At 35.0% G+C, this 26,659-nt stretch overlaps 1 protein-coding gene across 1 annotated transcript in view; it reads left to right on the top strand.

Annotated features, from left to right (window-relative positions):
• Positions 1-6,711: 6,711 nt before the first annotated feature.
• LOC149569385 (uncharacterized) overlaps positions 6,712-26,659 on the top strand; it is a 41,345-nt gene continuing 21,397 nt past the window's right edge. Inside the window, exon 1 of the mRNA XM_089822106.1 lies at positions 6,712-7,431. Within this exon, the coding sequence (XP_089678232.1) occupies positions 6,799-7,431 (633 nt within the window). The 5' untranslated portion in view covers positions 6,712-6,798. The remainder of the gene's footprint in view (positions 7,432-26,659) is intronic.

Genomic DNA, 26,659 nt, shown 5'->3' with positions numbered 1-26,659 from the left:
AAAGTCTTGGATCTGAGGATCCCATTAAACTAAAAATCTCAAAAAAAAAAATTCTCCTTCCCCTTCACAGCCAGCAAAATTCAAGACCAGTCATCAGCAAGGAATTCGAAGAGCAACTTATGGTCCTCCATATCCATTTCAGTATCCTCCTTTTTCTGCGCTAGCAATTGGAGGGTGGTGACCATAGCGTGGGTGACTTTGAGGTTAAATTTAGAGAAGGGAAAGAACCCTTCCTCTAAAACTTTAACCCTCTTTTCTAGTTTGACATATTGCTCCACCTACTCCTCGGTCACTTCCTTGGTTTCTATTTCCACCTTCCTTGTTTCCTCGGTTTTCTGGACCTGGATTTTATCCTACAAAACCTTTGGATTAGTAAAAACCTTAGAATTTTCCTTGGTCAGGGATGAAATGGTTATGGGGGAGGTATCAAATTTACTACTTTCTTCACAGAAGGTTATGGGCTAGAGGGAAAAGCTTGCGGACACATGTGTAACTTTCGTGGTAACAGCATTACCAGCAGAAACCTGAGTCTGTGCATGATCAACAAAATTATCTTCCGAGTTTATACTTCTTTCCACCTCTTCCTTACCTTCTTCTTCCTCCTCCTCCCTTTCTTCTTTATTATTTTTTGAGTTTTCCTCCTCAACCTCCTCCACCCTGAACCTATTTGATTTCTATTTATGCCTTGCCTAGGATTGGGCAAGTCTTCCAGATCTCCTCCTTTCCTTACCTCTAGCCTCCTCCTCTGAATCCTCTTCATCCACCTCAATGGGTTTTTCAACTTTTATCTTCTTATTATCCTTTTGCTCCACGGTTGTATCAATTTTTTTCTTTTTCTTGTTTTCCAGACAAGGGGAAGGGCGGGGGGTGTGAATTTTAGTACTAGTACTAGTGCTCGAGGGTGAATTCTGACAGTGGTGCTAGTTGTCAACCACCACCACCCTTAGGGGACACATGGCAAGGTGAAATTGGTAGAGGTGGAAAACTAGGCCTTGATGGATTATGGTATAGTTTTTCCCTTTACTTCTCTTTTCCCTAATATCCTCAAGAGAATGCAGAAGATAAAATGGGATAGAAATGAAATCCCTATTTCTAAAATGATTCAACAAAGGGAAATGGTAGTAGTAACAGACATTGAACCTACCCTCTAGTGTCATATATCTCATGAGAACCAAGCACACATCGTCCCATGGGGCTGGCAGCTTGTCCCTTTTAAACCCTCATCTATATCAAACAGGCTCCTCATTTTCCACAAAGAAATTATTCGTACTAGCCTTGTCTATGGTTTTAGTGACCTTTCTCCATTTTTTCCCCTCATTGAAAGGCCAGTCACCATGGAAATCACTTCCTCAATCACTTAGAAGGTGATTCCATTGATGGTGACCTTGTGCTCACTCCACCAATTGACAAATTGGAGGGTGCAATTCTCATCGTACCCCACCATCGACTGCATGTAGGACAAAAAACCCCCTTCTTTCAGCAGAAACTAGGTGGCCATCCTATCTTTGAAGTTCTCTATCTTCATGGGCTCCAGCCTATTCAGGTCCCCACCCATATCAATTCTGCCAATTTTTGCCTCCCCTTCTTCAATAATAAGCATTTGAACTTCATTTTCTGCGATATCTCTACAACTACTATTCGCCTTAAGCCCTTTAACAATAAACCAAAAAAAATTCCAGACCCGTGCTTGATAAGTTTCAAATTCCAGGCCTATTATAGACAATTACAAGATACATAAAAAATAGAAAGTTTCCATGGTAAAATAGAATAAGAAATCTACATAAAAGCTCATGACATTATGCTTACCTAGGTCAGAAGATGTGTCTTGGATTAATCTTATCTAACAAAGAAAGTTATTAAACAACATTAAAGACATCAATGAATGGAAAAGACTAAAGTGTTAAGGAAATGTGCAATTTTTCTATCAAGTTGTTCAACTCCACAATTTTGTTGATTAAAGGTTTTCTACATCAAACTGTAGCTAACACAAATATTCATTCCTCTCAAATTGAGAACAAAGGGTAAGGAAACATTAGCAAGAGAAACAACACATAACATTTCATTTCCTCTGAGTTTGACACATTTAGAAATGTTTAGTGTAAAAATGGTAAAACCAAGACTAATTTTTTCCCCTCCCTCTACATCTATGCCTTCTCTAGCATGAAAATATGTGAAGCCTCTTGTTTTGGCCAATAGAAAATTGGCAAACATCTATATTGCATAGACATCAGTTAAAATTAGTTGATCATTTTGCCAACGAGCATTGGAATGAAACAAAAATATTTAAAGATGTGGTAATATTGTTTTTCATCGTGTTACATGAAAATTTATTTAGAGATTGAATTTTTGGTTAGTGCTGAAGTGGACCAATATATTTTCATTGAGGTCTAGCTATTGTGAATTTGATCCAATAATCTATAAGAAAACAATAATCTAAAAGAAAACAGTGATAAGCATGATTTTTTTTTTTAAAAGAGAGTATAGAATAACCAATTTGAGCAACTTACTAGATGGTAGAGAGGAATGTGTGTGTAACATCTTTTTTTTTAAGTTATCATTTGCATGCAAAAAATGTCAAAATAAATGCTTGTGTTACACATGTTTTCTTGGCAAACAGGAGTCTATGAATCTCTTCATCTTTCTTTGAAATAGCAAGACTCATATGCAACCAAAAAAATTGACAAATATTAAACCCTACAATGATGAGAGAAGCTCCACACTCTCTACCATTATAAATTGTGAAATCAAAATATGATATAAGGGTCCATTTCGCTTCGGGAATAGGAATAGCTATTCTGGATTAGCAAATGGGGGTACATATTCTCTATTTGGTTCAACCAAAATTTGATGGGGAATTCATGGACCCAAAAATTTATGTTTTCTAAAATAAATAAAATTGGAATAGGAATACGTATTCTAATTCCACCTATTTAGGTGGAATCGCAAAACCTCATTTTTGGGCCAAAATTGGAATAAGTATTCCTATTTTATTTCGTATTCCAATTCTAATTTGGCGCATCCAAAAAAAGAATTCAAAATTTGAAGAATTTACATATGCCTATTCCACTTGTATTCCCGCTGCCCAATGGGCCCTAATAGTACACTGCCAAAAAACAATTGAACTAAAAATCGTATTAAAAAAATTATTTTAAAAAAATGAAAAAGAAAAAAAATAGTTTAATTGTGTTACATTGAAAATGCAAAAAATATGCACGTCAAAATGTATTAGACAATGTGTTCATCAAGAGGCTTAAATAAATTGGTTTTTTTATTTGTTGTCTGCTAGCAGACTTAGATGGTGATGTGTTCTCTCTTATTGGTATGTGTATGCTACTCCCTTCAAGAAGTCACAACCCAATGAAAATAAAATATGGATAATTATTTATTACAATTGTTTAAAGTATGAGCAAGTTGCGTATAATGAATATTGGAAAGAAAATTAATGCATAAAAATTAGACAATCTTATTCAAGCATGAGCCTCCCCTATAGTACCTTGCAGGAAGTAATAAAAAAAAAAAAAATCATATTAAAGCTGTCAAAATTAGGGGATTGGCCCTTAAACAATACAATAGTAGTCCAGAACCAACAAACTACCAACCACTAGAGAAATATCACCAAACCACCCTTAATCTTTAATATAAAAAATAAAAATAGCCTATGAGTCACCCACAACATTAAGTTCATCATAACCATAACATCAACACTATAAAGATAAAGCATAGTTACAAAACTAACTTTGCCACATTAACAGTTATCTAACACATAGAGTTAAAAAAAATATAAAGTTTAAAGCCATACAAGGCCAATATAAAGTATGACAAGCTGGAACATGCTAGCATAACTAGATAACCAAAAGTAAAATAGAAACCTTAGAAGGCCTAAACCTTAGCCTTCTCCTTTACCTTCCCTACAAGCTACACACTATCCTAGTCTTTAGCGAGGAACCCATATGATAATTTAGAATCTTCTGAACCAAGGTCGTCGTCTTCTTTCTTGCAACAATAGCTGAAGTATAGTGGTTGCAACAAGACTCACTTTCATAGCAAATTTGGTCAAGGTTCTCAAGCTCTTGTCCAAAGCAGAGAATCTGGCTTTGAGCTCATTTAACTCCCTACTAGTATCTACAACATTACCAGTCAAACTTTGGAAATCCACACAGTTCCCTATGGGGATATCTTTCTCCTTAACATGTAACATAGGGGGGGTTGAAAAAAAAAATTATCTTTATATTTTTTATCATTCCTCCCAAGGGAGAAGGTAGTCATAGGTGAGATATCCTTAGAGCTCTGCGAACCTAGGTGTGAGTCATGAATGAATTTTTAAGGCTTCATGGTAAAGCTAGCAGAGACATGGGAGGGATCCTTACTCACATCTTCCATCCTAATATGGCTCACCTCTAATGAATCCAAGGTCTCCTCCCCAATATCCACATCTTTCTCCTCCTCATCCACTTCCAAATGTGTATTTCCAAGCCTAGATTTTTTCCAATCTTCCTAGCCTTCTATGGCCTCCACCAATCTCCTCTTTTAAATACCCAAGATGAATATCCACTATTTTTTCAATTTTGGGGTTTTTACCAACAACGTGGCTACCAGATATGACAAGTTTATTTTTGTTTGAGTTACCCAACAGGGTAGGGGAAGGTGAAGGTTGGGGGTGGGGGCCCTAGATCCACTACCACAACCAAGTCTTAGAGGATTTTGTGGGGTTGAGATATTCTCAACCGCAACACACCTAGGTGGGCAAACAACAATATGGAAATTATACAGGCAGAGAAGAAGCCCCTAATGAAGAATAGTAAACTCTGTGCCCTTTCTCTTTTTGTCCCTAACATCTAAAATTGTATCTTCAAAATTATGCAACAGAAAAGGGATATGCAATATAGCATGATTACAGAAATGATTCAATAAAGGAAACCCCAAATCTGCTCTCCAAAGTAAGCTATTGCATAATAATCGGGCATACTTCATTCCATTGTTCAGAGATTTTTTCACGAAGGAAACCACCTCTATGTCTGTTTGGCTCCTCCTCATCTCTAAAAACATTTTTCAAGCTCATGTCATCTAAAAATTTAGCCACCTTTTGCCACTTTCTTCCTTCCATCGAAAGCTTCGTCACCATAGCAATAATTTCTTCATTCACCTAAAAGGAAATCCCATTAATTGTCATTCTCCTATCCATCCAAGAACTAACAAATTGCAAAGTGTAATTCTTGTCATAACTTCCATAAAGGGAACCAACCCTCCCTCTTTTAGCATAATCTAAGTGCAAGGCTTCCTCGCGTATTGGTAGGCTTAACTCTAAGGATATCGCCACCCATATCTTCCTCCAAACCAAAGCACTCTGAAATCTCGAGATTTATAGACTTAAGAAAATACTTACACTGGAAGCCAAGATAGAACTTTAAATCTCCTTCAGAATAGAAGCAACCTATGTATCAGTAATTCCAAAATGTCCTAAGTTGTCATAATAATAATTGGGCATGGTGATAAAGTTTTCGTCAATTCTCCACAAGGTTGCCATGTGAGTATCACCACCTCTCCAATCAAACATAATTATAAACATTCCCACCTTACCAATTAATCCAATTCTAACAAAATCAACCTTAATCTTTTCTATAAGCTTGCCATAAGGTCTCATTATTAGTTTGCCTCTCCACTTCTAGTTATTACTCAAATCCTTCGTCTTTTTCCTCAACTCATTTGAAATCCTCATCCTAACATAACTCATCCGTGACTCCCTCATTGAAATTATCATTACAATTAAAAAGATAATTGTAGTTTTATAATTAAACTTCATTCTCCCCTATGTGAATTATTTTCCTCCCTTTCCATAAAGGTGGGGATATTTGCTGCAAGGTAGTCATGTTTTGCCAACACCTTAAACCTTAGACATGCAAGCCCAAACTTGCCATAGAGTTAGCAACCACACGGCCTTCTCTATAAATGTGTTGCAAATCATAAGTATCATAAATAAAAAAATGTTGTACTAATATGATAGAAAACAAATTTGTCATTGTTAAAAACCAATACTTTAGATAATCTTAACCATTCTATCCTCCACAACTAACTATTTTTAAAAAATCTTTTTAGGTCACATAAGCAAATCATCAACAACTAATTTAAATAATCGAGATGTCAAATAATAATTTAGGAGTGCGTTCTCTATTGTCTTTTAGTTGATTGTAGTTTAGTTAATGAAACAAGCTTCCATATATATACTATGAGTTTCAAATACTATTGAATAAACGCCATGTATTCTATTATCTAAAACTTCATTTATGCTTTAAAACCGAAGTCCTGTAGATCCTTTACACCTCTTCCACATGCTTTAATTATTCCTTCCGATTGAAGAGTTCTATGGAACTAAAAAGCGGACGATACCCAATGATGCAGCTGCCGTACTTCCGAAACACAGTCTCCCCGCAATAAAATCAAATGTTTTTATCCCTGTTCACGGCTTTAATAATAATAATAAGTGGGCATTTTCCTTTACAGCTCAATCCCAACAGCTCGAAGTACCGTACGCTTTTTGTGACAGAAAATATATGCTGCCTATGCAATGCTTTATAGAAAGCTATCGTACATGTAATATAAGAATAAAATATATTGTTTTCGGTATAAGAATAAAATATGTGCTCGGTATTCAGGAAAGTGGAACAAATGGCCGATGCCTTCATTCCCAAGTAAAGCTTTTATTCCTCATCATGTCTGCTACTTTAATAGTGTTTCATATAACTGGGAGGATTGTAGCATTCTATTTCAGGAGTTACTTGGATTTCTAGCTGTTAAATCACCATGTCTGGTTCACAGTCACAGCCATTCAAGAGCAACAGTAGACAGAGGAATATGAACAACAGAAATTCTAACTGGAAATCCTCTAGTCCCATGGCCGATAACCGCTTCTACACATCTGACCTTCAATCTGAAGGACAAATGGAGAGGTGGCTGAATGAGCAAGATGGGATTCCCACGACCCATCTCATTTCTTATCTCAGTTCAGACGAAGGACGCCATGCTCTCACACAGATTGTTGACAACCGCAATCTGCCCTTCCACATTGTTCTCAAGTTAGCTAAGCTTGTGACCAGAGATGACATTAGAGATAGTTTGCAGAAACACGATACAAATAGAATTTATGGATCGTTTGTGGGCTCTGCGTTTCTGATGCAGATTCAAGCACATGTTACGAACATGGTACGACCCAAGGCAAAGGAAATATGGCCGTTCCTTCATCTCTATCATGAATTGCAGAGCCGAACTGAAGATGGGTGGAAGTTTGTTGCAGTTGAAGCTCTCAAAGACGCACTGGATGGGCTTCCTGACGGTGATGACAAGCGTGAAACCTATGCCGAGTTTTTGAAGGTTGTGGAGTATCGAGATAAATTGAAACGGCTTCAGTTTGTTACAAAGTCGGAAGAGGCTCCTCAGGTGAGATTTGTGCTCACTTAAAGCCAAGCATATAACGAATTTATAGACTGGCAAGTTTCTTTCAATAGCTAGCAGATAGGTTTAGAGAACAAAGAGTTAAAACAAGATTAAAAGATATTTTAGGTAGATAAATGTTGATTTATTTTTCCAAACTTAATTTCTTCTTAGTGTCTAATGTATCATTAGTTAGAGATGTCTTGTTGAATCATTGTCTATAATATTATGTCTTCCTGTCTTATGTCTTCCTCAATCTATTGTGTCAAATAGTCCATTTTAGATTATTGAAAAAAATTCAAAAGTGGTAAAAATGATGGATAGCTTTCAACATATATTTTTAATCATTTAATATTTTCATAAAACTTATATATGGTACTTTACTTGAATAGTAAAGTTTATGTTCTCTTAACTTTTGTAGTCACTAATATGCATACTTTGAAATAATGTTTTTTGATATGACATGTCTTTATATCACCAAATAATTAAAAATTAAAAAAGAAATGAGAATTGAGTAGCAAACTTTTCTTTTACTTTTATTGTAAGAATGTTATGATTATGCTCTCATATTCTTATTTAATTTATTTTTTTGAAGTCTATTGTTATATTATCAATTTTTTTAAGTCTTAAAAATTTATTCATTGTTCAACTTTCCTTTTTGATTGATTGTTATACTATTGAACCAACCTTTATGCTTGCTACAATTTTTTATTTTTATCAAAAAGTCCACACAAACTTTAGATGATTGAAAAATATTCAAAAATGGTAAAAATGATGGGTAGCTTTAAAAAGATCTTTTTAATCATTTAGCTTTTTAAAGCTATTTAATCCTTTTAATCATTTTAATCATTTTGTAACATATATAAGTATTCCAAAATTCACTTTGCAAATAAAAACTGAGACATAAACTTGAGGATTCAAAAAAAAATCACGAAAGTTACATCAGATCAATGGCTTACACAACAAGGGCTTCCAAACTGTTCCTTATTCTAGCTTCAGAGTAGCACAATAATACTCATCAAACTTGTTGGTGTAAGTAGGTATTTACTATTTATACTTTACTTAAGTTTACTTAGGTTAATGCATTATTTTATTATATTGCATTATTTTATTATTTATTTTGTAAGACACTTAGGAGTTTGTGTACCTTTATGAGTTGTCGTATTGACAACATAAAAGTATGCAACTCTAATTCAACACATGCTGTCTACAACACTAGAGTATGCATCATTCACTAAGTTGTCATGTTGACAACACAGTTATTCGCACTCTTAATTTAGCACATGTTGTCAACAACATAAATTTGCGTGTTACACCATTGTAGGCTTATCCTTTCATCAACGCACTTACTCCTGTGCATAATGGAGGATAACCCATATCTGGTGGACATGTGCCTGGTTGTATGACTTATCATGATGTTGATTCCTAGGCATTCTAGATGCATCTCAAAGGCCTTTATATATAGGCACTTCTAGTGTACTTGTACATAGAATTAAATGCTATACAATTATTCTAATCATACTCTGGTCTATTTTGTGCTTTTGTTTGAGTTCCTTGATCTCGAGTGAATTTTTTCCTAAGGAAAATTCTTACATGGTATCAAAGTTGAGGGTGATTCTCATCACAAAGCCATTGGAAACCTTGTTGCTTCATCTCTCGAAGGGACCCAATTCAGATCTAGAGCATTTGCAACAATTAGGAGCATCTAGAGCCAAAGCAAACCTTGCCATTACATCCAGAGTGACGATTCGATGAAGATTGACTATAAATTTTCCTACCCTAGGAAAAAGTCGATCATGAGGCAAAAAAATTTACAAACTAGGACTTGAAGGTACCGATTTGCGAACCAGGTATGGTCATTTTTAGATCTATTTAAAAAGGTATTTACTATTTACACTTTACTTAAGTTTACTTAGATTAATGCATTATTTTATTATTTATTTTATGAGACACTTAGGAGTTTGCATACCTTTATGAGTTGTCATGTTGACAATACAAAAGTACGCAACTCTAATTCAGCACATGGTGTCTACAAGACTGGAGTATGCATCATTCACTAAGTTGTCATGTAGACAACATAGTTATTTGCACTCCTAATTTAGCACATGTTGTCTACAACATAAATTTGAGTGCTATACCATTGTAGGCTTATCCTCTCATCATCGCACTTACTCCTATGCATAATGGAGGATACCTCATATCCGGTGGACATGTGCCTGGTTGTATGACTTATCATGATGTTGATTCCTAGGCATTCTAGATGCATCTCAGAGGCCTTTATATAGGCACTCCTAATGTACTTGTGCGTGGAATTGAATACTATACAATTATTCTGATCATACTCTGGTCTATTTTGTGCTTGTATTTGAGTTCCTTGGTCTTGGGTGAATTTTTCCCTAAGGAAAATTCTTAGAAAACTGGTTAGAAATTAATCTGCAAAAATATCATGAAGACCTCCTAAGAGGTCACGTCAAGACTACTTCTACATAAAAATCAGAACTTCCACTCCACATCTTGGAAATCCTTAAATAGGGAAGGATTACAACAAGCTTTAGATGGGAGGACACATGTCAAAACCTGATTGAAAGAATGAATACAGAGATATCAATAGTGTTATACTCAAGCATTTTTTGTATTTGGACAAAACTAGGACAATAGTTGCAAAATCAACATGGTGACACTTGCTGTAGAAGTCTTTCATTTAATTTGACTTGTCCTCCACTGCCTTGGCTGTTAAGAATTTCAAATGCTTTCATTGGCAGAGTCTACATCTCTCCAATGTGTCTCCAAGACATTGAATTTCCTCATGATGGGTCACACAATGTACCTCATTTCATCTAAGTTTCTTACTAAATTACTTCACCTTGAAGATCAGATCTCCATCATCATTGTATAGATCAAGCACCAATGCTCATCTCTCTTGGTTGACCAATGCTAGTTCCTATTTCCTGAAAATCTAAATTTTAAACTTAGCATTCTCAGCCACCTTAATGGAACGTTGATATAACTTGTTCAACTTTGCATGCCTTGTACTTTTCTCAAATTTGATTGGTTGGGGGCCCTCTGTCATTTTGTGTCTTCAAAGACATATTGGCACATGCTTGATTTATTTATGCCCATGCGCTGGGCCTACTCAACTTGACATTTCCTTTCTTATGATCTTACAATGACAACTTATCGCAAGATCAAAACACTAAAGGCCATATCCTCTTTATGGTTGTGACCTTGCTAGATGGGTCATTTTAACTATTTCATAGTTTTGTGACCATATCTTTTCATTGACTGCATGACCTTGCAAAGCTATGCCAAACCCTTTATGTGTCATACGATGTCTCACAATTGTCCATCATTTTGATTCCCTAGCACATGCAACCTTGCGATGACCATCAACTGACTGGTTCACATCTTCATGATAGTTTAGAACTTAACATTTCTTATACCTACAATGCCTTTTATCATTAACTATGTTGCCTCTTCGTAACTACTAGATACAAGGCTTACTTAACTACATGACGTTGCGATCACTGCCTTGGATGACTGCCAACTCTTTTCCTAGCTTCACAACCAAAAATCATAATTGCAATGAATCCTTGTGATGTTGCGCTAGCCGCCTTGGTCTTAACATTTTCCTTGTTTGTAACCTCACTACTCAAAAATCTAACCACCGCATTAACCCAATGAAGATGTGAACAAAGTGTTTTGCAAATTCATAGCACTAACCATGGGCTAACCCTAACTCTCACGATGCTATGAATTCCCAAGCCTTAACTATCTCAATCACATTCTTGCATGTTCACAACTTAAACCACTTCATTTTGAGCCCTTACGATGGTGTGATGATTATTCCCTTTAATTGTTAAACACTCCTCCCAACTTCACAACTTTAGATCTTCATTCAAATCCTAACTGCGTGATACTATGACCATGAGTTTTTCATTGTCTTACAACTCTGATCTCAATTCAATCTTAACCTCATACGAAGATGCGATCACCTTGACTTAATTGTTGCTACTCCCTTTTAGCAACTTCACGACTTGAACTTAGGGTCTTTTTTACTGTGAGCGATGTTGCGATATAGTGACCTTAACTACTATTTTTAATCTTCGCACCATTGAAACATGTTTACCTTATTGACCATATTGATCTGCGAGGCTACGAAGACCAACTTAACTATTTCTTGCCACTTTGCAATCACAAACTATTTCCTTTTCCTAACTATTGCAAAACAATGATAGCCACTTGACTACCTTCATCACATCCTCACAACTTAAAAGACTAAAGCTTTTCAATGAAGTGATATTGGTTCAATTTATCTTCTTTTATTTGACAAGGCACTCCTTCAAAAACCGATCACATTGACCTCCCTCTTGACCCTGTGACGATGCAATGAAGGATCTCTTATGAATTGGGCCCAACAAGACACATGTCCAATGCTCATATTCCCACTTTGGCTAATCTTCATGCAACTTTGAAAAGAAAGATAGTGATAGATGTTGATATGTTTAAATATGATTGTTTGGAAGATACATTTTTTTACATTGCTTGGAAACAAGAGAGGGGCCCATGGGGATAGGTGTCGACTTGTCACTTCCTCACAACCTAAAACTAGATTTTAGCATTTAACTCTACAAAAATATGACCAAAGCATTTCGTTGCTTTGCAGTCTTAACCCTAGGTTAACCTTAATTGCATGCGAAGATGCGATAACCATCAGTTGTAGCTTCGTAACTACCATTGTGCGGTTGACTATTTTCACTCCCTTGCAACATGAACCTAGCCATTAGCACCAACCACTATAAAGTCACACTAACTATGAACTTGGTTGTTTTGCATCCTTGCAACCCATCTAACAGTTAGATCATAAACTAGAGTGACAAGGTAATTGAAAGGATTTTGCACTGTCATGACTTGAAATACTCATAGAGATATTGACATACAATATGAAAGATAGCTAAGGAATCTAGGAATATAAAGAAAGAATATATAACCAAAGTTTTATGTATCCCTTTTGTGCATGCATGGCATTTATAAATAATTCAAAGAACGTAGGGCATGGCTATCACCCTAGGTGTTTCATGAGACTAGCAACATTGGAACAAACAAGGGGCAAAAAATGGCTAACAATACTATCATTTTTTTAGTCTTAAAATTTGATTGAATGTTCAACTTTTGTTTTTAGTCTTAAGTGGGCTTCTATTATTTAACCAACCAATATGCTTCCTACTTTTTTAATTTTTTTATCTTACTTGTTTGTCTTAATATACAGGCAATTCATTTTGAATAAAATTCTATAGGGTCTTCAAGACAAATTAGTTTTTTTTTAGGAAATTAAATTAGAAACTTTTTGTGTAGTAAATTATATTTTCCATTTATAACCTATTAACCCTAAAGACTTGTTATTATTCTTGAGATGAAAAGATACGAGAAGGATAGATGCTAGTAATAGCTTTATCATAGTAACAAATGGATATGTACAAGAACACTTACAATTAAGTTGTTATCTCCCATAAATCATGCAATTAGCACTAATCTTCGCCAACCATACATATGAGAAAGCTAGCAATGGTTGTCAAGTACGATTCAATGCAAAAGTAGTCACTTTGTTTTAATTCAAAAATTAATCCAAGTTGGACCCAATAATTGGAAAGAAGAACACAAGTTAGTATGATGTTATAAACAAAATGTCAATTAAGAATTTTAAAAAATCATGGATAATTTCTTTGTCAGAACCTTTCAAATAACATTTCTAGCTCTACAAAATCTAAATTGACATGTCTATATAATGAGACCTTGAAAACTCTTAACTAGTAGACATATGGTCTATTTTTGTAAAGAGAATGTGTCTCGAATATGCAAGACTAAGGTTGGGATTATGGGTTTATGATGAAGAGATGTTGTGTTAGCTCCCTCATTAAGTAGACACCTAAAGATACCAGCATATCCCATGGAAGCTAACATGTACATAGATGTTTCTCCTTGACTACATTTTGCATTAATCTCTGCTCCTTTACCCATCAAAAAGTGAACAATTTCTTTCCTTCCACTTTTAACAGTGTAGTATGACCCTCTACATCTTCAACCCTAACATTTTCTCCAAACTAAATTAGTTTTACAAGTATATCGATATGCCCTTTCAGTGTGGCACAATGTAGGGAAATCTACCCATATATATCACTTATGGTTATAGGTGCACCCCTCATTTAGACATGCAATGAAAACTCCTAGATTCCCTCTTCTTGTAGTAGTCAAAATCTCATCCCCCGCTTCTGAAGACAAAGAGAAAGAAAAATATACACAAAAAAAACTAATCATATTCCCTTGCCAAATACATTACATAAAGCCTCTATTTATAGAGGTCCTAGAACTCTCTAAAGTATCAAATACCCTAGTATGTATATTTAATATTAAATATTAAATATTGCAGTTGCCTACGGGTGGCCAACGATAATGGGTGGTTAATGGTGGCTTCCAAACAACATTGAACACTCCTCAAATGGGGAGGGGGATGATTGACTATAAAAAGGTTAAGAATTTGTGTATCAAATAATGGGGGTAAGTTAAGGGCTTTAGGAAAATGGCTTTTATATATGGTTACTATCAAGAGTGCCCAGGATAGAGATTACACTCTAAATAGTGGCCCATATATGCTTGAGGGTAAGGGTTTCTATATGAACCATGGGTGAAAAACTTTGATCCAATGAAGGAGGTTATTCAAACTTATCCAATTTAGGTAGGCTTGAGAAACTTGTTGTAGGAGTATTGTAATGATGAATCTTATATTCTCATAGGGAATAAGCTTGGAAGATCTATAAAATTTTTGGAGATGGTGGATAGTGTAATGTTTTAGATGTTTCCTCGCATCTATATTGAATGGAAAGCATGACATTCGATGCTAGATATGGTAGAAATGGACTCATCTGAAGGGATGTGGAAACAATCCCTTTTGATAGAGGAATAGTTACTAGTTTTCCTAAAATGCCTTAGTGAAGAACATGAATCAAAGGGATGTGTCATTATGGTTAAAGGAAAAGAACTAGTGGAGAAAATTTTATTTAGGTGTGATGTTTTTCTATTAGAAAGCTATTGTGGGTAGGCATAAACAACCTATAAGGAACATCTTGAAAGGGTAGTTAAATGGGAGTGTGATATCATAGCTAATGAAGGCTCAGTAGCTAAAGTGGGAGATGAAAATAAATGAAAAGATGAACTTATGTTTGAACATGAATGAGGCCAAGATGGGGGATCTCTTAAAGAGTGGTTGATTGGGGAGGGTATCCTAGAGCAAGTTTATTCAGAAGGGGACAAGGTTTCGGAGGGCTTGGAGTGACTAGTTATAGAGGATGGAAATTTTGGCTCTCTCCCTTCAAACAGGGAAATGAGTTTTAGGCCAAAACCTGGGTGAGCCACAACCTCACAAATTATGGCATAGCCTAGAAGGAAAAATGTTATTGATAGAAGATGGTCAATGACAATTAGCTCTTTAGTCTTGTAAGATGAAGAAGCCAAAAAAGTAAGGTCAAGAAGGAGGGGAGTAGGTGGCTAATGGGGAGAAGAAAAGTATGGTAGAAGATGATGATATGGGGTTTGGTAATGTTAAAGACATCCAAATTTCCTCTATTAGAAATCTGGAAAGTTCATTTAACTCAGTCAAGGAATCCAATGGAGATATTGTGGAATCTAAATCAGAAGTGGAGTTAAAGGATGGTCATGATGAGGATTTTTTTAGGTCTGTAGGATGATTTTCTGCTTTGTGATAAATGAACATTGTATTAGACAAGGAATCCTAAATTCAAAGCGGGAGAACAAAGGAAAAGAGGTTGTAACAATACAAAAACTCAATTATTCCAAGTAGGAATTGTTGTTGGTCAGAGTAAACTTAGATCGGGATGAGGCTTTGCCTCCTCCTAAATGCAATGAAGTTGATATTATGGAATGTCAGGGGTGCAATGCCCCTAACATGTTTCACTTGATCAAGTGTGGGTTTGATCAAGTAATACCTAATATTGTTTTTTTACAAGAAACAAAAATTAAATAGGAAAATTTTGATATGATGAAAATATGTTTTAGTAGATGGAAAAGCTCTTGGATGGAGGATCAAGGATCATCTGGGTGTTTGGGTGTGTTGTGGAAGGAATATATGGTGGTCTTAGATTTGGTTCACCAAGAGTATCACAAGAAATGGGTGAGAGTTAGCTCAATTTGGGAGAAATTTTTAATTTGTTCAAGATTTATTAACTGATTTAGGACATATTTCAAAGAGATCTTTGGAGGATTCTTTTAGGAGTGTTGTGAGATTTGATTGATAAAATTGTCTCATTGGGGGGGATTTTAATGTCATCCTCAATCCAATAGAAAAGAAGGGCAAAAGAGGATGGCTATCTCCTAGTCAAGTTGATTTTAGCAACTTTGTCGTGGACAATGGGTTGTTTGATATCACTTTCAATTTAGAGGGAAGTTTACTTGGACTAATCGAAGGGTAGGCTTTATTACCATAGCAGAGAAATTACATAGGTTTTTTCTAGCAGGAAATTGGGCTAGTTTTCGTTGGATATGTTAGGCCAAAATCCTACTAGTGCATGGCTCAAATCACTTCCAATTGGTTTGCATCTACAAGAGGATTATTCTCTAGAAAGTTACCCCTTTAAGTCTAAAGCAATGTGATCGAGAGTAGATGGTTTCTCAAATCTGGTCAAGAATTGGTGGTTGAACTCTCCTAATGTGGAAGGTAATAAACCCTTTATTTTCTTTAAGAAATTTTAGCTTTGAAATAAAAAATGAATATCTAGAATAGGGAGCACTTTTAAAATATTTTCAATCAAAAGTTGAAGCTAGAAGAATATTTTAAAAATTTAGATTACAATGTTATATTAAATGGGATACATGAAGACGACTTTAAACTAGAAAAAACTTTAAGAAAGGAGTATGTGGAGGTCTTATCTAGGGAAGAGATCTTTTGGAGGAAAATTCAAGGGAGACTTCATTAAATGAGGGTGGCCATAATATAAATTTTTTCATAACTCAATGAAGATGCGCAGGGTTCGTAATAAAATTTACTACATCGAGGATGGAGCAAGTAAGGTTTTACATAATTTAGAGAAGACAAATGAGGAGACTATTACCTTTTTCAAAAGAAAGAGACAAGAAGAGGTTGTGGATTGTGAGGAGGTTGACCGAGTGCTTAATGGCATCCCACATAGAATTTTTGTAGAATAGAATAAAATGCTAATGGAAAAGGTTTCAATGGAGAAAGTTAGGTAGGATTTATGGGGCTTGGTACAGATAAGACCCCATGACCAAATGAGTTTCTAACACTTTTCTTTCAAGCCTTTTGGGAATATTTAGTGGTAGACATCTTGGAGGTTGTTGAAGAGTCCCGTAGAGGGGGTTTTATTTTGAAAGATTTAAATAATACATTTATTGCTTTGGTTCCCAAAAAAGATTTTGTGGAAGCTTTTGAGGATTTTAGTCTAATTGCCCTGTGTAACACAATGTATAAGATTATTTCAAAATTCATGGAAAATATATTGAAGAAGGTTTTAGATGTTGATATCTCAACTAAGAAAAGTGGTTTCTCCCCAAGTCATTCCATCTATGAAGGGGTGAACATAGCTCATGAAATTATCCACTCTATTAGGATTATGAAGTTAGAAAAAATGATGATTGAGTTGAATATCAAATGGGCTTATGACAAGGTGGATCGTGATTTTCATTTGCAAGTATTAGTCAATTTTGGGTTTGATTCAAAATAGGTAGAGTGGGTAAGAATTTGTAGATCTATACCTTATTTTTCAATTTTAGTAAATGATAATTTGCAAGTTTTTTTTTCTTCGGATAATGGCATTTGTCAAGGTGATCATTTTTCCTCTTTCCTATTTATTATTAGGGCTAAAGTGATCAGCAAATTGGTTGTTTGTAGGAGACGGGATGGATCCTGAAAAGGTGTAAAGGTGGCTAAAGGTATTGAGCATGTGTAACATCTTCAGTTTTTGGATGATACTTTTTTAGCAAATGAAGCCTTGGAATGAGAGGTAAGGGTTATGAAGAAGACTATTGATTTTTATGGAAGAGTTTCCAGACAAAAGATTAATTGGAAGAAATTTGAGGTTTTCTTCTTTACAACCTCTCTGCACAAATAAAGGGCTATTTGTATAATTCTTGACATAAGGTGTGACTCTCTTTTGAGTAGAAATCTTGAGATTCCTTTGTTTCAAGATCAAAATAAGGTTGACCTGTGGAATTTTCTTGTAGATAAATGCCTAAAAAATATGGAAGGTTGGAAGGGAAGAGGGTTATCTTCTATAGGCCACATCTTGGTATTAAAATCTATTATTCCTATTGTCCCTATATTTTCTATGATGTGCCTGAATATTCCCAAAGAAATTATTAAGGTGATAGGGCACAAAATGAGAATTTTTTTTGGAATGGAATAGGGGATGAGGATAAGCTTCCTCATTAGCATGGAAGAATATTTGTAAATTTAAGGATCAAGGAGGAGCTTGGATTAAGAGATTGGAATGTGATTAATGAGGCTCCCAAAGCTAAGATCATTTGGAGCATTTATCAATTCCCTAATCAATTATGGGTGAAAATCCTCCAAGCAAAATACTTGGGATCGAGAGAAGCTAACAATTTTTTGACTATTCAAAATCCTCCAACAAGTTTAGCTATATGGAATTTTTTAATGTCATAATTTTTTTATCACAAACCATATATCTTGGATTGTTGGGAATAGTTTAAGGGCTAAATTTTGGGAGGATTCTTGGAATTGTTACCCGATATTGGTTAATTCTCTATAATATGTGGAAATTAAAAAGATTCTTTAAGAGTGATGGGGGATAAAGTAGTTGATTACATGGAGGTGGAGAGCCCTCTAGGTAGAGGTTGGAAGTGGAAGACTAGTAGAGTGGACAAGTTGTCAACATAACAAGGAGAGATGTTAAGTAATATTTTTAAGAATAGGAAATTTTGTAGACTACAAAAGGAAGATATGGTGTTTTGGTGTGATTCTTCTTCGCAAGAGTACTCAGTGAAGTTGGGGAATGGTGTGTTGACTAGAAGGGGAGAGAACAAATTTGAAGTTGGTGATTTGTGTTGGTATAAGGATTGTCTTCCAAAGGCTAATTCCTTTACATGGTTGGTCATGCAAGGAAGAATTCCAATTGGGGAGTAGAGGAGCAGATTAGGGGTTTTTTGTTTGAGTATACATTTTATGTGTAGACAACATGACAAATTGGTTGATCATCTTATACTTAATTATTCGGAAGCAACGACATGTTGGGAAATGGTAAGATGTGGATTAGGGTGGAAAAGTCCATGGATGCCTACTATAAAAATATTTTTTTGAATGATGGCCAAGGCTTATCATGAAATTTGTTTTCTCCAGTGTTTGGAAGGTTATTCCTTTGATTGTGATGTGAGGGATTTGGAAGGAGAGGAACAAGCACATCTTTAAGGAGAAAGAGGAATCCTTGGAGAATCTATTGTGGTGCACAAACCACTTAATTGAAGAGTTTATGAGTGTTGATACCCTCAAGGGTGGCCTATCCATGGTTACCTTCTCAAAATTTGATAGTTTGATTTAGAAACAATGGTCAGGTATTAAGATTATGAATGTATATTGTTGATAGTAGAGGTATAGTAAAACAAATGAGGTGGATGTAGTTAAATGAGAGGCACCAAAAGAAGGGTAGGTAAAGGTGATTTTTGATGGAGCTACAAAAGAGAACCCTAGCTTGTTAAGTACAAGGGTTATAGCTTAAAATCATGTAGTGGAAACTCTTATTCTAGTACTAAAAGACTAGAATATGAGTCAATAATGTAGCAGAGATGAAGGCTACAATGTTGGTTATTTAGTGTGCCAAAAAAATAGGAGTGGCTAAGCTACATGTAGAAGGGGATTCTATGGTTGTTGTTGAGGCAAATAGGCAGAACATGATTACTGCTTGGCACTTAGAGAACTTTGTTTTACAGATAGAGAGCTTTTACATGAGTTTGAGGACATTGTTATAATTCATATAAATAGGGAGGGGAATTTTGAGGAAATTTCTTTATCTAAGTGGGAAATTGGGTTTAGTGAGATTAGAAGGTTTGAAATTTAATTTTAATTGGGTTTATCTAAGGCCCTAGTGCCATCGACAATCATGAAAACTACTTTTCAATTTTTTAAAAAATTAGTCCAGTTTAGTTTTCTCTTTCCCTAAATGAGGAGATACATCCCTAACCCATTATGACCTAGTTCAAATTTCAAGGAAAGAGATAAGAATCTTGACTAGTCTCCCTTTTTGGAGAAAACTATTAATAGTGGACTTGATGAAGCTACTACATTCTCTTCATTTGTGTTATGTCCTAAATTGATCCATGAATGTATAAATAGGTAGTGATTTCCATCACAAGTGCATTAGGAAGGTTAACTAGGATGTTTTGGTTTTTATCCATAAGGAAACCATTATGACCTTCATGAAAATCCCTATGAAGTTGGCCTGGAACTTAGACAACATTATTGCATTGTTTGGTTCTCCATTCATGGAGAAGGTCACAGTATGGAAATGTTATATCTAGGAATTGGTTGTTGATGTTCCAGGAGGGCAGTTCTGGGTTACCTATGTTGGTGAAACTAATTTAGCAAATTTAAAATTAATACCAGGGAAACAATAAATAACATAATACCTAGGGCTTAGCTACTTCCCATGCTTGGTACATCCTATTTGAGTTTGGATCAACTTAACAAAGCACTTAAATGTTATCTACTCTTTAGGATATGCTAAACCAAGGTGGGTCAACCTAAGGATTTGACAATTCTTGTATAATATTTTTCTTTCACAAATCCACTACAGTAGATTTTGGTTTTGAAACTTCTTGGAATTGCAAATTAAATGACAAATCAATAATAGTCAGTAGTAAAATTGGCAAGTTATTGCAACAAGTGATGACCGACTTTATATTCCATTCTGACAACAACTTTGAATGATTTTTTATTTATAAAATTTAGCTCATGCTAAGATAAGATTTATTTTCTTGATTCTTCAACTAAATGACCAGTTACTCAATACATTTCCAAAATAGAGTCATAGATCAATTAATGTTAATTGATCTATTTAATTGACTAGCAATTAAATGTATCAATTTTTGACCTCCAAATTCTATACTTATTATATCCCTTTCATACCCTAAATGACCCTATCATTTCACAAAAGCATTTACTTAATTCCTTAAACTAAAAGCAACACTAAAATGACATGCAACTCATTTAAATTGTATTTGAATTAAATGAAACTTTTTCATTCATTCTCAAAGTCATAAAAGCATGAAAAATGAAGACACAATTTTGAGACATAGATATCTTGCAACTTTCCTTGTATTAATCTCTTTGAGAATGATACATATTTTTGATATGAGATTTATGAAAAAATACAAGACTAAAACCATACTTCGATCAACTCCAAACTTCTACTGAAAATAAGCTAAATACATCAAGGCTTAACATAAAATACTGGACTGACTCAAATGATATTGTTCATCACAAAGTTCTAATTCAGAACCTTCTTCCCAATCTTAGAAACCCTTTTAAAAAATAAGGATTGCAACAAGCTTCAGATATGGTAAGCCACATGTCATTACATGACTCAAAAACAAGTTATGGAGAAGACAAAAACAATAACAAACATTCTTTGTAACTAGAAAGAAATGGGATATAGCTCAAAATTTGACAGCTAGCATCTTCATGTTTAGGTATATTCTTTGTTTCTAATGTATGTGTATCCACAACAAGTAAATGTAAAGGTAAGATACCTTGATATGATTCCTATCCTTCCTCTATTTTTTCTTTATTTGTCTTCATTAGCATGTCTTCTAACTACTTCCCGTAGGCAAGGCTTTTATTTCACCAACTTCTTCCCACACATTAACTTATCCTTTTGTTGGCCACTTTGTGCCTCTAATAACTTCTAGATCACTAACAAACTTGTTCCACGGGGCATCTATGATAGCCTTTGATTATATTACAAATTTGTTCATATCTAGTCCAATTTTGAACAAAGAATTAATCAGATCATAGAACAAGTTGTCATCAACATCTCCATCAAAAATAGTTGCAACCTTTTCTAATGTCATGATGTGATTAGAGGATGTTGACCACTCTTTCTAGTCCTTCAACTTATTTTCATTATCAACAATGGGGGGAATAAAAATATTAATGCCTTCACTCATTATCTTCACTTTACCTTGGATCACCTATGACTTGCTAGCAAAGAAACCCATCAATTATTTCACCATCTCCAAGGCCTCCTTTACTATGAAAAAATTATCTAGAAACTCTATCTTTTTAGCCATCAAAATAATTAATCTGTCAAAGAATTAGATGTATGGGCCCCATTGATTAAAAGTAGGGGAGAGCCATGTCAAAGCTTCATTACATACATACTCTACACTTTGTGGAGATGAAGATACTATGAACATGCTAGGATATTCTTTTCAATACCTCTAATATGTGATTCAACATTCCCTTTAGTGCATCCACCTTCAATTGATCATTCTAACTTGGAGCTTCAATCTCCACCACAACAATTGCCTGCTCAGTCTCAACTTCTTTATCTTATGTCATCAGTGCAATTTGTTCATTTTCTCCTTCTAATTCCCCAGCCATCATTTCACTTTTATTTTCTTCCATAGCTTTGAGTTATTCTTTTAAAGTGGCAATCTCACTTTCTAACTATTGTATTTTATTCTCCAGCTCCTTCACCCTTTGTTCTAACACATAACTCTTCTTAAGCACCTCTTCATACAACTTTCTAGTGTCAATGTACTACCTAAAAATTTGGGCAAGGTGATCTTCAATTTTTCCAACTTTGGTCTCATTCATGAAATAAAAGTGCTTCAAAGCACTTGAGATTTTACTACTAGTGGTAGAATCCAATATCCATATTATGGCACTACCCTGAGCTCATGTGTCTTGCACATCCATCAATTGGGGCTTATTTGTTTCAAGAGAAAAGCTCCATAGAACTAATGTCTTATTTTCAATAATAAAATCAGAGCCTCTTTGTAAACCCTGTGCTCCAAAGGCTTCATAAGAAATTGATTTTTCTTGCCTTCTTATCTGATCCAACAGAAATGTTGTTCCCAAGTCCCATCCATGCACTAGGAGCATACCACTACTTTGTATGAGGTCTCATGTCTCACTCACTATTATGATTTCATTGTCAAGGTCACAAGTTAACAAATTCTCAATGAGTTCTTTGGTTTTCTCCTTTGACTCCCCTAGCTTTAACATCAATGCTAGCTCACTTTACTTAACCTTATACAAGAAGCTTTTGAACTATTTTGATTTGATAAATTCATCATCTTCTAGGAACTTCTTTTCTTGAATGATCCTATCATCCAACCTTATTGTATTCAATTGCAAGTTTGTCAAGGAACTTTTAGTTACCTTTACCCTTTCTTGTAAGAAACTTTGTCTCATGTCAGAAATATATTGGCTCTTGCCAGACATTCATTGCAATTTTCTTTCCTTAATCTTTTCAAGCATATGGACAATTTTTTGCCTCTTATTTCCCTTTTCTACCCATGCAGATGTATCAAGTTGATCTTCTATTTCTTCCAGTTCTACATCTGGTTCAAGAGAGTCTGGGTTTATCCTCTCTTCTTCTCCTAGTGGGTCTTGTGGCAATTGAGACGTGATGTAATAATAATTTTTCAATAATTTTCAAGTTTGAAAGGGTGGGCAACATCTAAACAAAAACCCTTGAAATCAGGGTCACTCTTCTTCAACTCCCTTTCTACCATTTGAATGTCTTAAAATTGTATTAGTCTATCCTCTACATCACTCTCAATCAAATTGTCTCTGATTATGTCTTCTTCAGGAAATTCTTTATTATTTGGGAGAGTATTAATTCTTATCTCTTTTAGAGCATCCCTGACTACATTCTTAGGATCATAAATTATGTATAGTGCAAAAGATAAATTATAATGTCTCGAGAATTCATGAATTTGATCAATAGCTTCTTTTCCAATTGTAAAATATCGAATCCTATAACATCTACATAGGAAGGCTCCTTTTTGAAATTTAGGGCCTAGATATTCCCTATCCATCATGATGAGTTGCGACAATAATTTCATTATTTCTAACCTCGTAGTATATATCTTGGCAATATATGTGGGGGTTGAGGGAAAGCATAAACTCTCATGATTGGAATCTTTTGAACCAATAATGCATCTCCCCAATTATGATCTAATTTAGCATCATCGTTTAAATAGGTATGCCTCAACACTCTCCTTATAATTTTTGGAATCCTATCTTGGTGGGCACCTAACATTTTCATAACAGAATTGAAATTATTGAAAAATGACACAAAGCTAGACTAACAGTAATGCCTATCCCATACCTGAAGGATTTGAACAATAAAAATTCACAAAACCCAAAGAATGCCTACATGCAAGAACCTATTACAGAGAAGAAAAGACAAAGAAGAGGCAAGGGTTTTTCTCTGAAAATATGGAAAATCATATTATCAAACTGAAAAGATGAACAAAATTTACAATTGATAAATCACTATATAAGGAGATTGAAAAATCTAAAAGGGAAACCCTAAGAGGTAAGTGGCATTTAACAATTACTATTTAATTATTAAATGGGAATGCAAGTGGATAAAGAGAAATCTTAAGAAGGGAGTGAAGGTAATTTAATAAATTAAATTAAATTAACCCTTTACTCTAATGTCCCCCCTTAAGACAAGCAACAATGCAGCAATAACTAATGAATGAAAAAGAAAGGAAACTACAATGTTGAAAGCAAACTTGGGTCTCAACTGTATATGAGCAATGTTAGTATGCTAATAGAAACCAAATTTAAATAAGGCTTCTACAAACTAAACAAAATTCATAAACTTCAAGATAGACTAAGATGAGCTCTCAATTGAGAATATGAGCCATTAATGGGCTCTCTCAATAAGAAGCTCTCTTGTATAGTGGCTTTGTCTAAATAGATAGGATGTATGCTCAAGCTTTATGCTTCAAAAAGGGCTTCAAATGGAGTTGGAATTTGGGTGTGAGTGTATGATTTTGATGTAAAATGGCATTATGACTTTACTTCATGGATTGTGTTATTTTGCAAAGGGGAAGGATCCAATTTATAGGCAAGAGGCTTGAGGGATTGAAGGCTAAGATGCAAGGATGGGAAAAAGCTCATGGAGGGCTCAGATTGCATGAGAAGAGAGCACATGGATTGTGCTTCCTTACAGCCAATCAGGGAGTGACACATGTCACAGAGTGAGTGGATGGAGGAAAGGGGAAGGATGAGTCAAAAAATGAGGCTCAAGGGATAAAATCTTCATAAAGACCCTCATAATGGCTTGTAAGAGCAATAAAAGGGCTTGGAAGAGTCATTTATGGCCTAGTGGGCTTCATAAAGTTTTATGGTTGAGATATTTTGAGGGAGATGAAAGCAATTTCGACTTGGGCTTGATTAGGAGGGTTTTAAGCTTGCTTAGGATTGTGCAAAGATTAGAGGATGGATTAGGATGGTTTAGGATTGGCTTAGGGATAGGCAAGTGGATGGCATTTAATGAGGGTGGGTGAAGGAGGAGATATTTGTTAACTTTGGCTTGGGTTACTAAGTTTTAACCCATGTTTAGGGAATGTGAAAAGGTTAGGAGGGGATTAGGATTAGGTTTAAAGACATCTTCTAGAAGAGTCTAGACTTTGGATAAGGATAAAGACTTTCTAGAATAGTCTAGAATTTCCTAGGATGAGGATGAAGACTTTCTAGAAGAGTCTAGAACTTCTTAGGATGAGGATAAATTAGATTTTTAGGAAATAAATAAAGTTTTATTTATTTCAAGGGTTTGGGTTGAGGAGATATTTATTAAAACTTTTTTAATAAACATGAGGATTAATATTTAATCTTAATTAAATATTTTGAGTTGGGATTAGGGGTAGGAAATGATGGAATTAGCCTTTAATCAAAATTAAAGAAGGATTAGAAGATTTTGGAAGAGGTTAGTGGTCTTAAGGAAATTGGCCAAGTTTTGGGCAAAAAATAAATTTTTTATTTATTTTGAGTTTTTTGGTCAATTTATTAATTAAATAATTAATAAATAAGGAAATAATGTTTAAATAAGATTTAAACATTTTTGGGAGGGATTCCTTAATTAAATATTTTTAATTAAGATAAAGGGATTTAATTGCATAAAAATTAATTAATTAATTAATTAATAAATGATGATGTCATCAGAAATTTTTCAAAAAATAAAAATTCTTTATTTTCTAAAGGTTTTTAGGTGTCTACATTTTGCCCCTCTTTGATGTGATGCCGCAAGTGGCATGGAATCAAAGATAAGAAAATAAGATGCCCAAGGCTAGAGCAGAAGAGGAGAGAATGGACTGTGAGATGCCCCCTCAAGAAGGCGGCGGGGAGAGAAAGTGAGGCTTGATGGCTTCTTGAAAAGTAAAAGAATCTCAGATGAGCAAGGAAACTCAGATTGGCAAAGAGAAGGGGCTGAATTAACTCAAACTCTCACTATGGGAGAATGATAAAGGAGAATTAGATGCACAAGAGGAAGCAAGCTTAAGACTTTAGGGAAGGTGGAGGATGAAGGAGCAGAGCGCTATAAAAAGGAATCCAGGATAGGGAGATGGATGAGGGGATTATAAAGCTGATGCAATAGGATTTCAAAGAGTCAGATTGGTGGAAGATGGGTTTCGGAGATCCCTAGGACTAGGATTGTGGATCCCTAAAGCTAAAGGTGAGGAGTGATTCAAAGAGATACTGATGCATAAACTGGGGTAGGAGAGACGGATGTTGGATATGGATGGGGGATAATGGAGATGAAAAAACCATTGAAGCTTTTTGAGCGGGGGGATACTTCAAAGAGAAGTACCACCATGCAGTTGAGCACTTTATTTGCTATAGGACTATTGGTTAATTGGCAAGGTTAATAAGAACATCAAGGCCTTTTCACCAACTATCTAGAGGACTGACGAACTGACTCAAAACAAACACGCAAGGATTGCCCCAGTATCACACATGAATCCCAGAGGAAGCAGTGTAGAAATGACACTGGGTAACCCACAAGTAGAAAAGAAAACAAGCAAAAGACATGATCAAGACCTTACGCTCTAATTGCCCCATTCGTAGTATACCATGATATGGAAGATCGTGGCAACTTGGAGGAGGGAACAAAAATATTGCTTGGAAAAGATATTTCAAGACCCAAAAGGGAAGATTCCAAATCAAAAGAAA

This window comes from Cupressus sempervirens, chromosome 3 (assembly GCF_028749045.1).
Source record: "Cupressus sempervirens isolate cs-2001-9-10 chromosome 3, ASM2874904v1, whole genome shotgun sequence".
NCBI classification, from domain to species: domain Eukaryota; kingdom Viridiplantae; phylum Streptophyta; class Pinopsida; order Cupressales; family Cupressaceae; genus Cupressus; species Cupressus sempervirens.
Note: the sequence above shows the minus strand (reverse complement) of the source record. Positions and strands in the feature narration are given on the sequence as shown.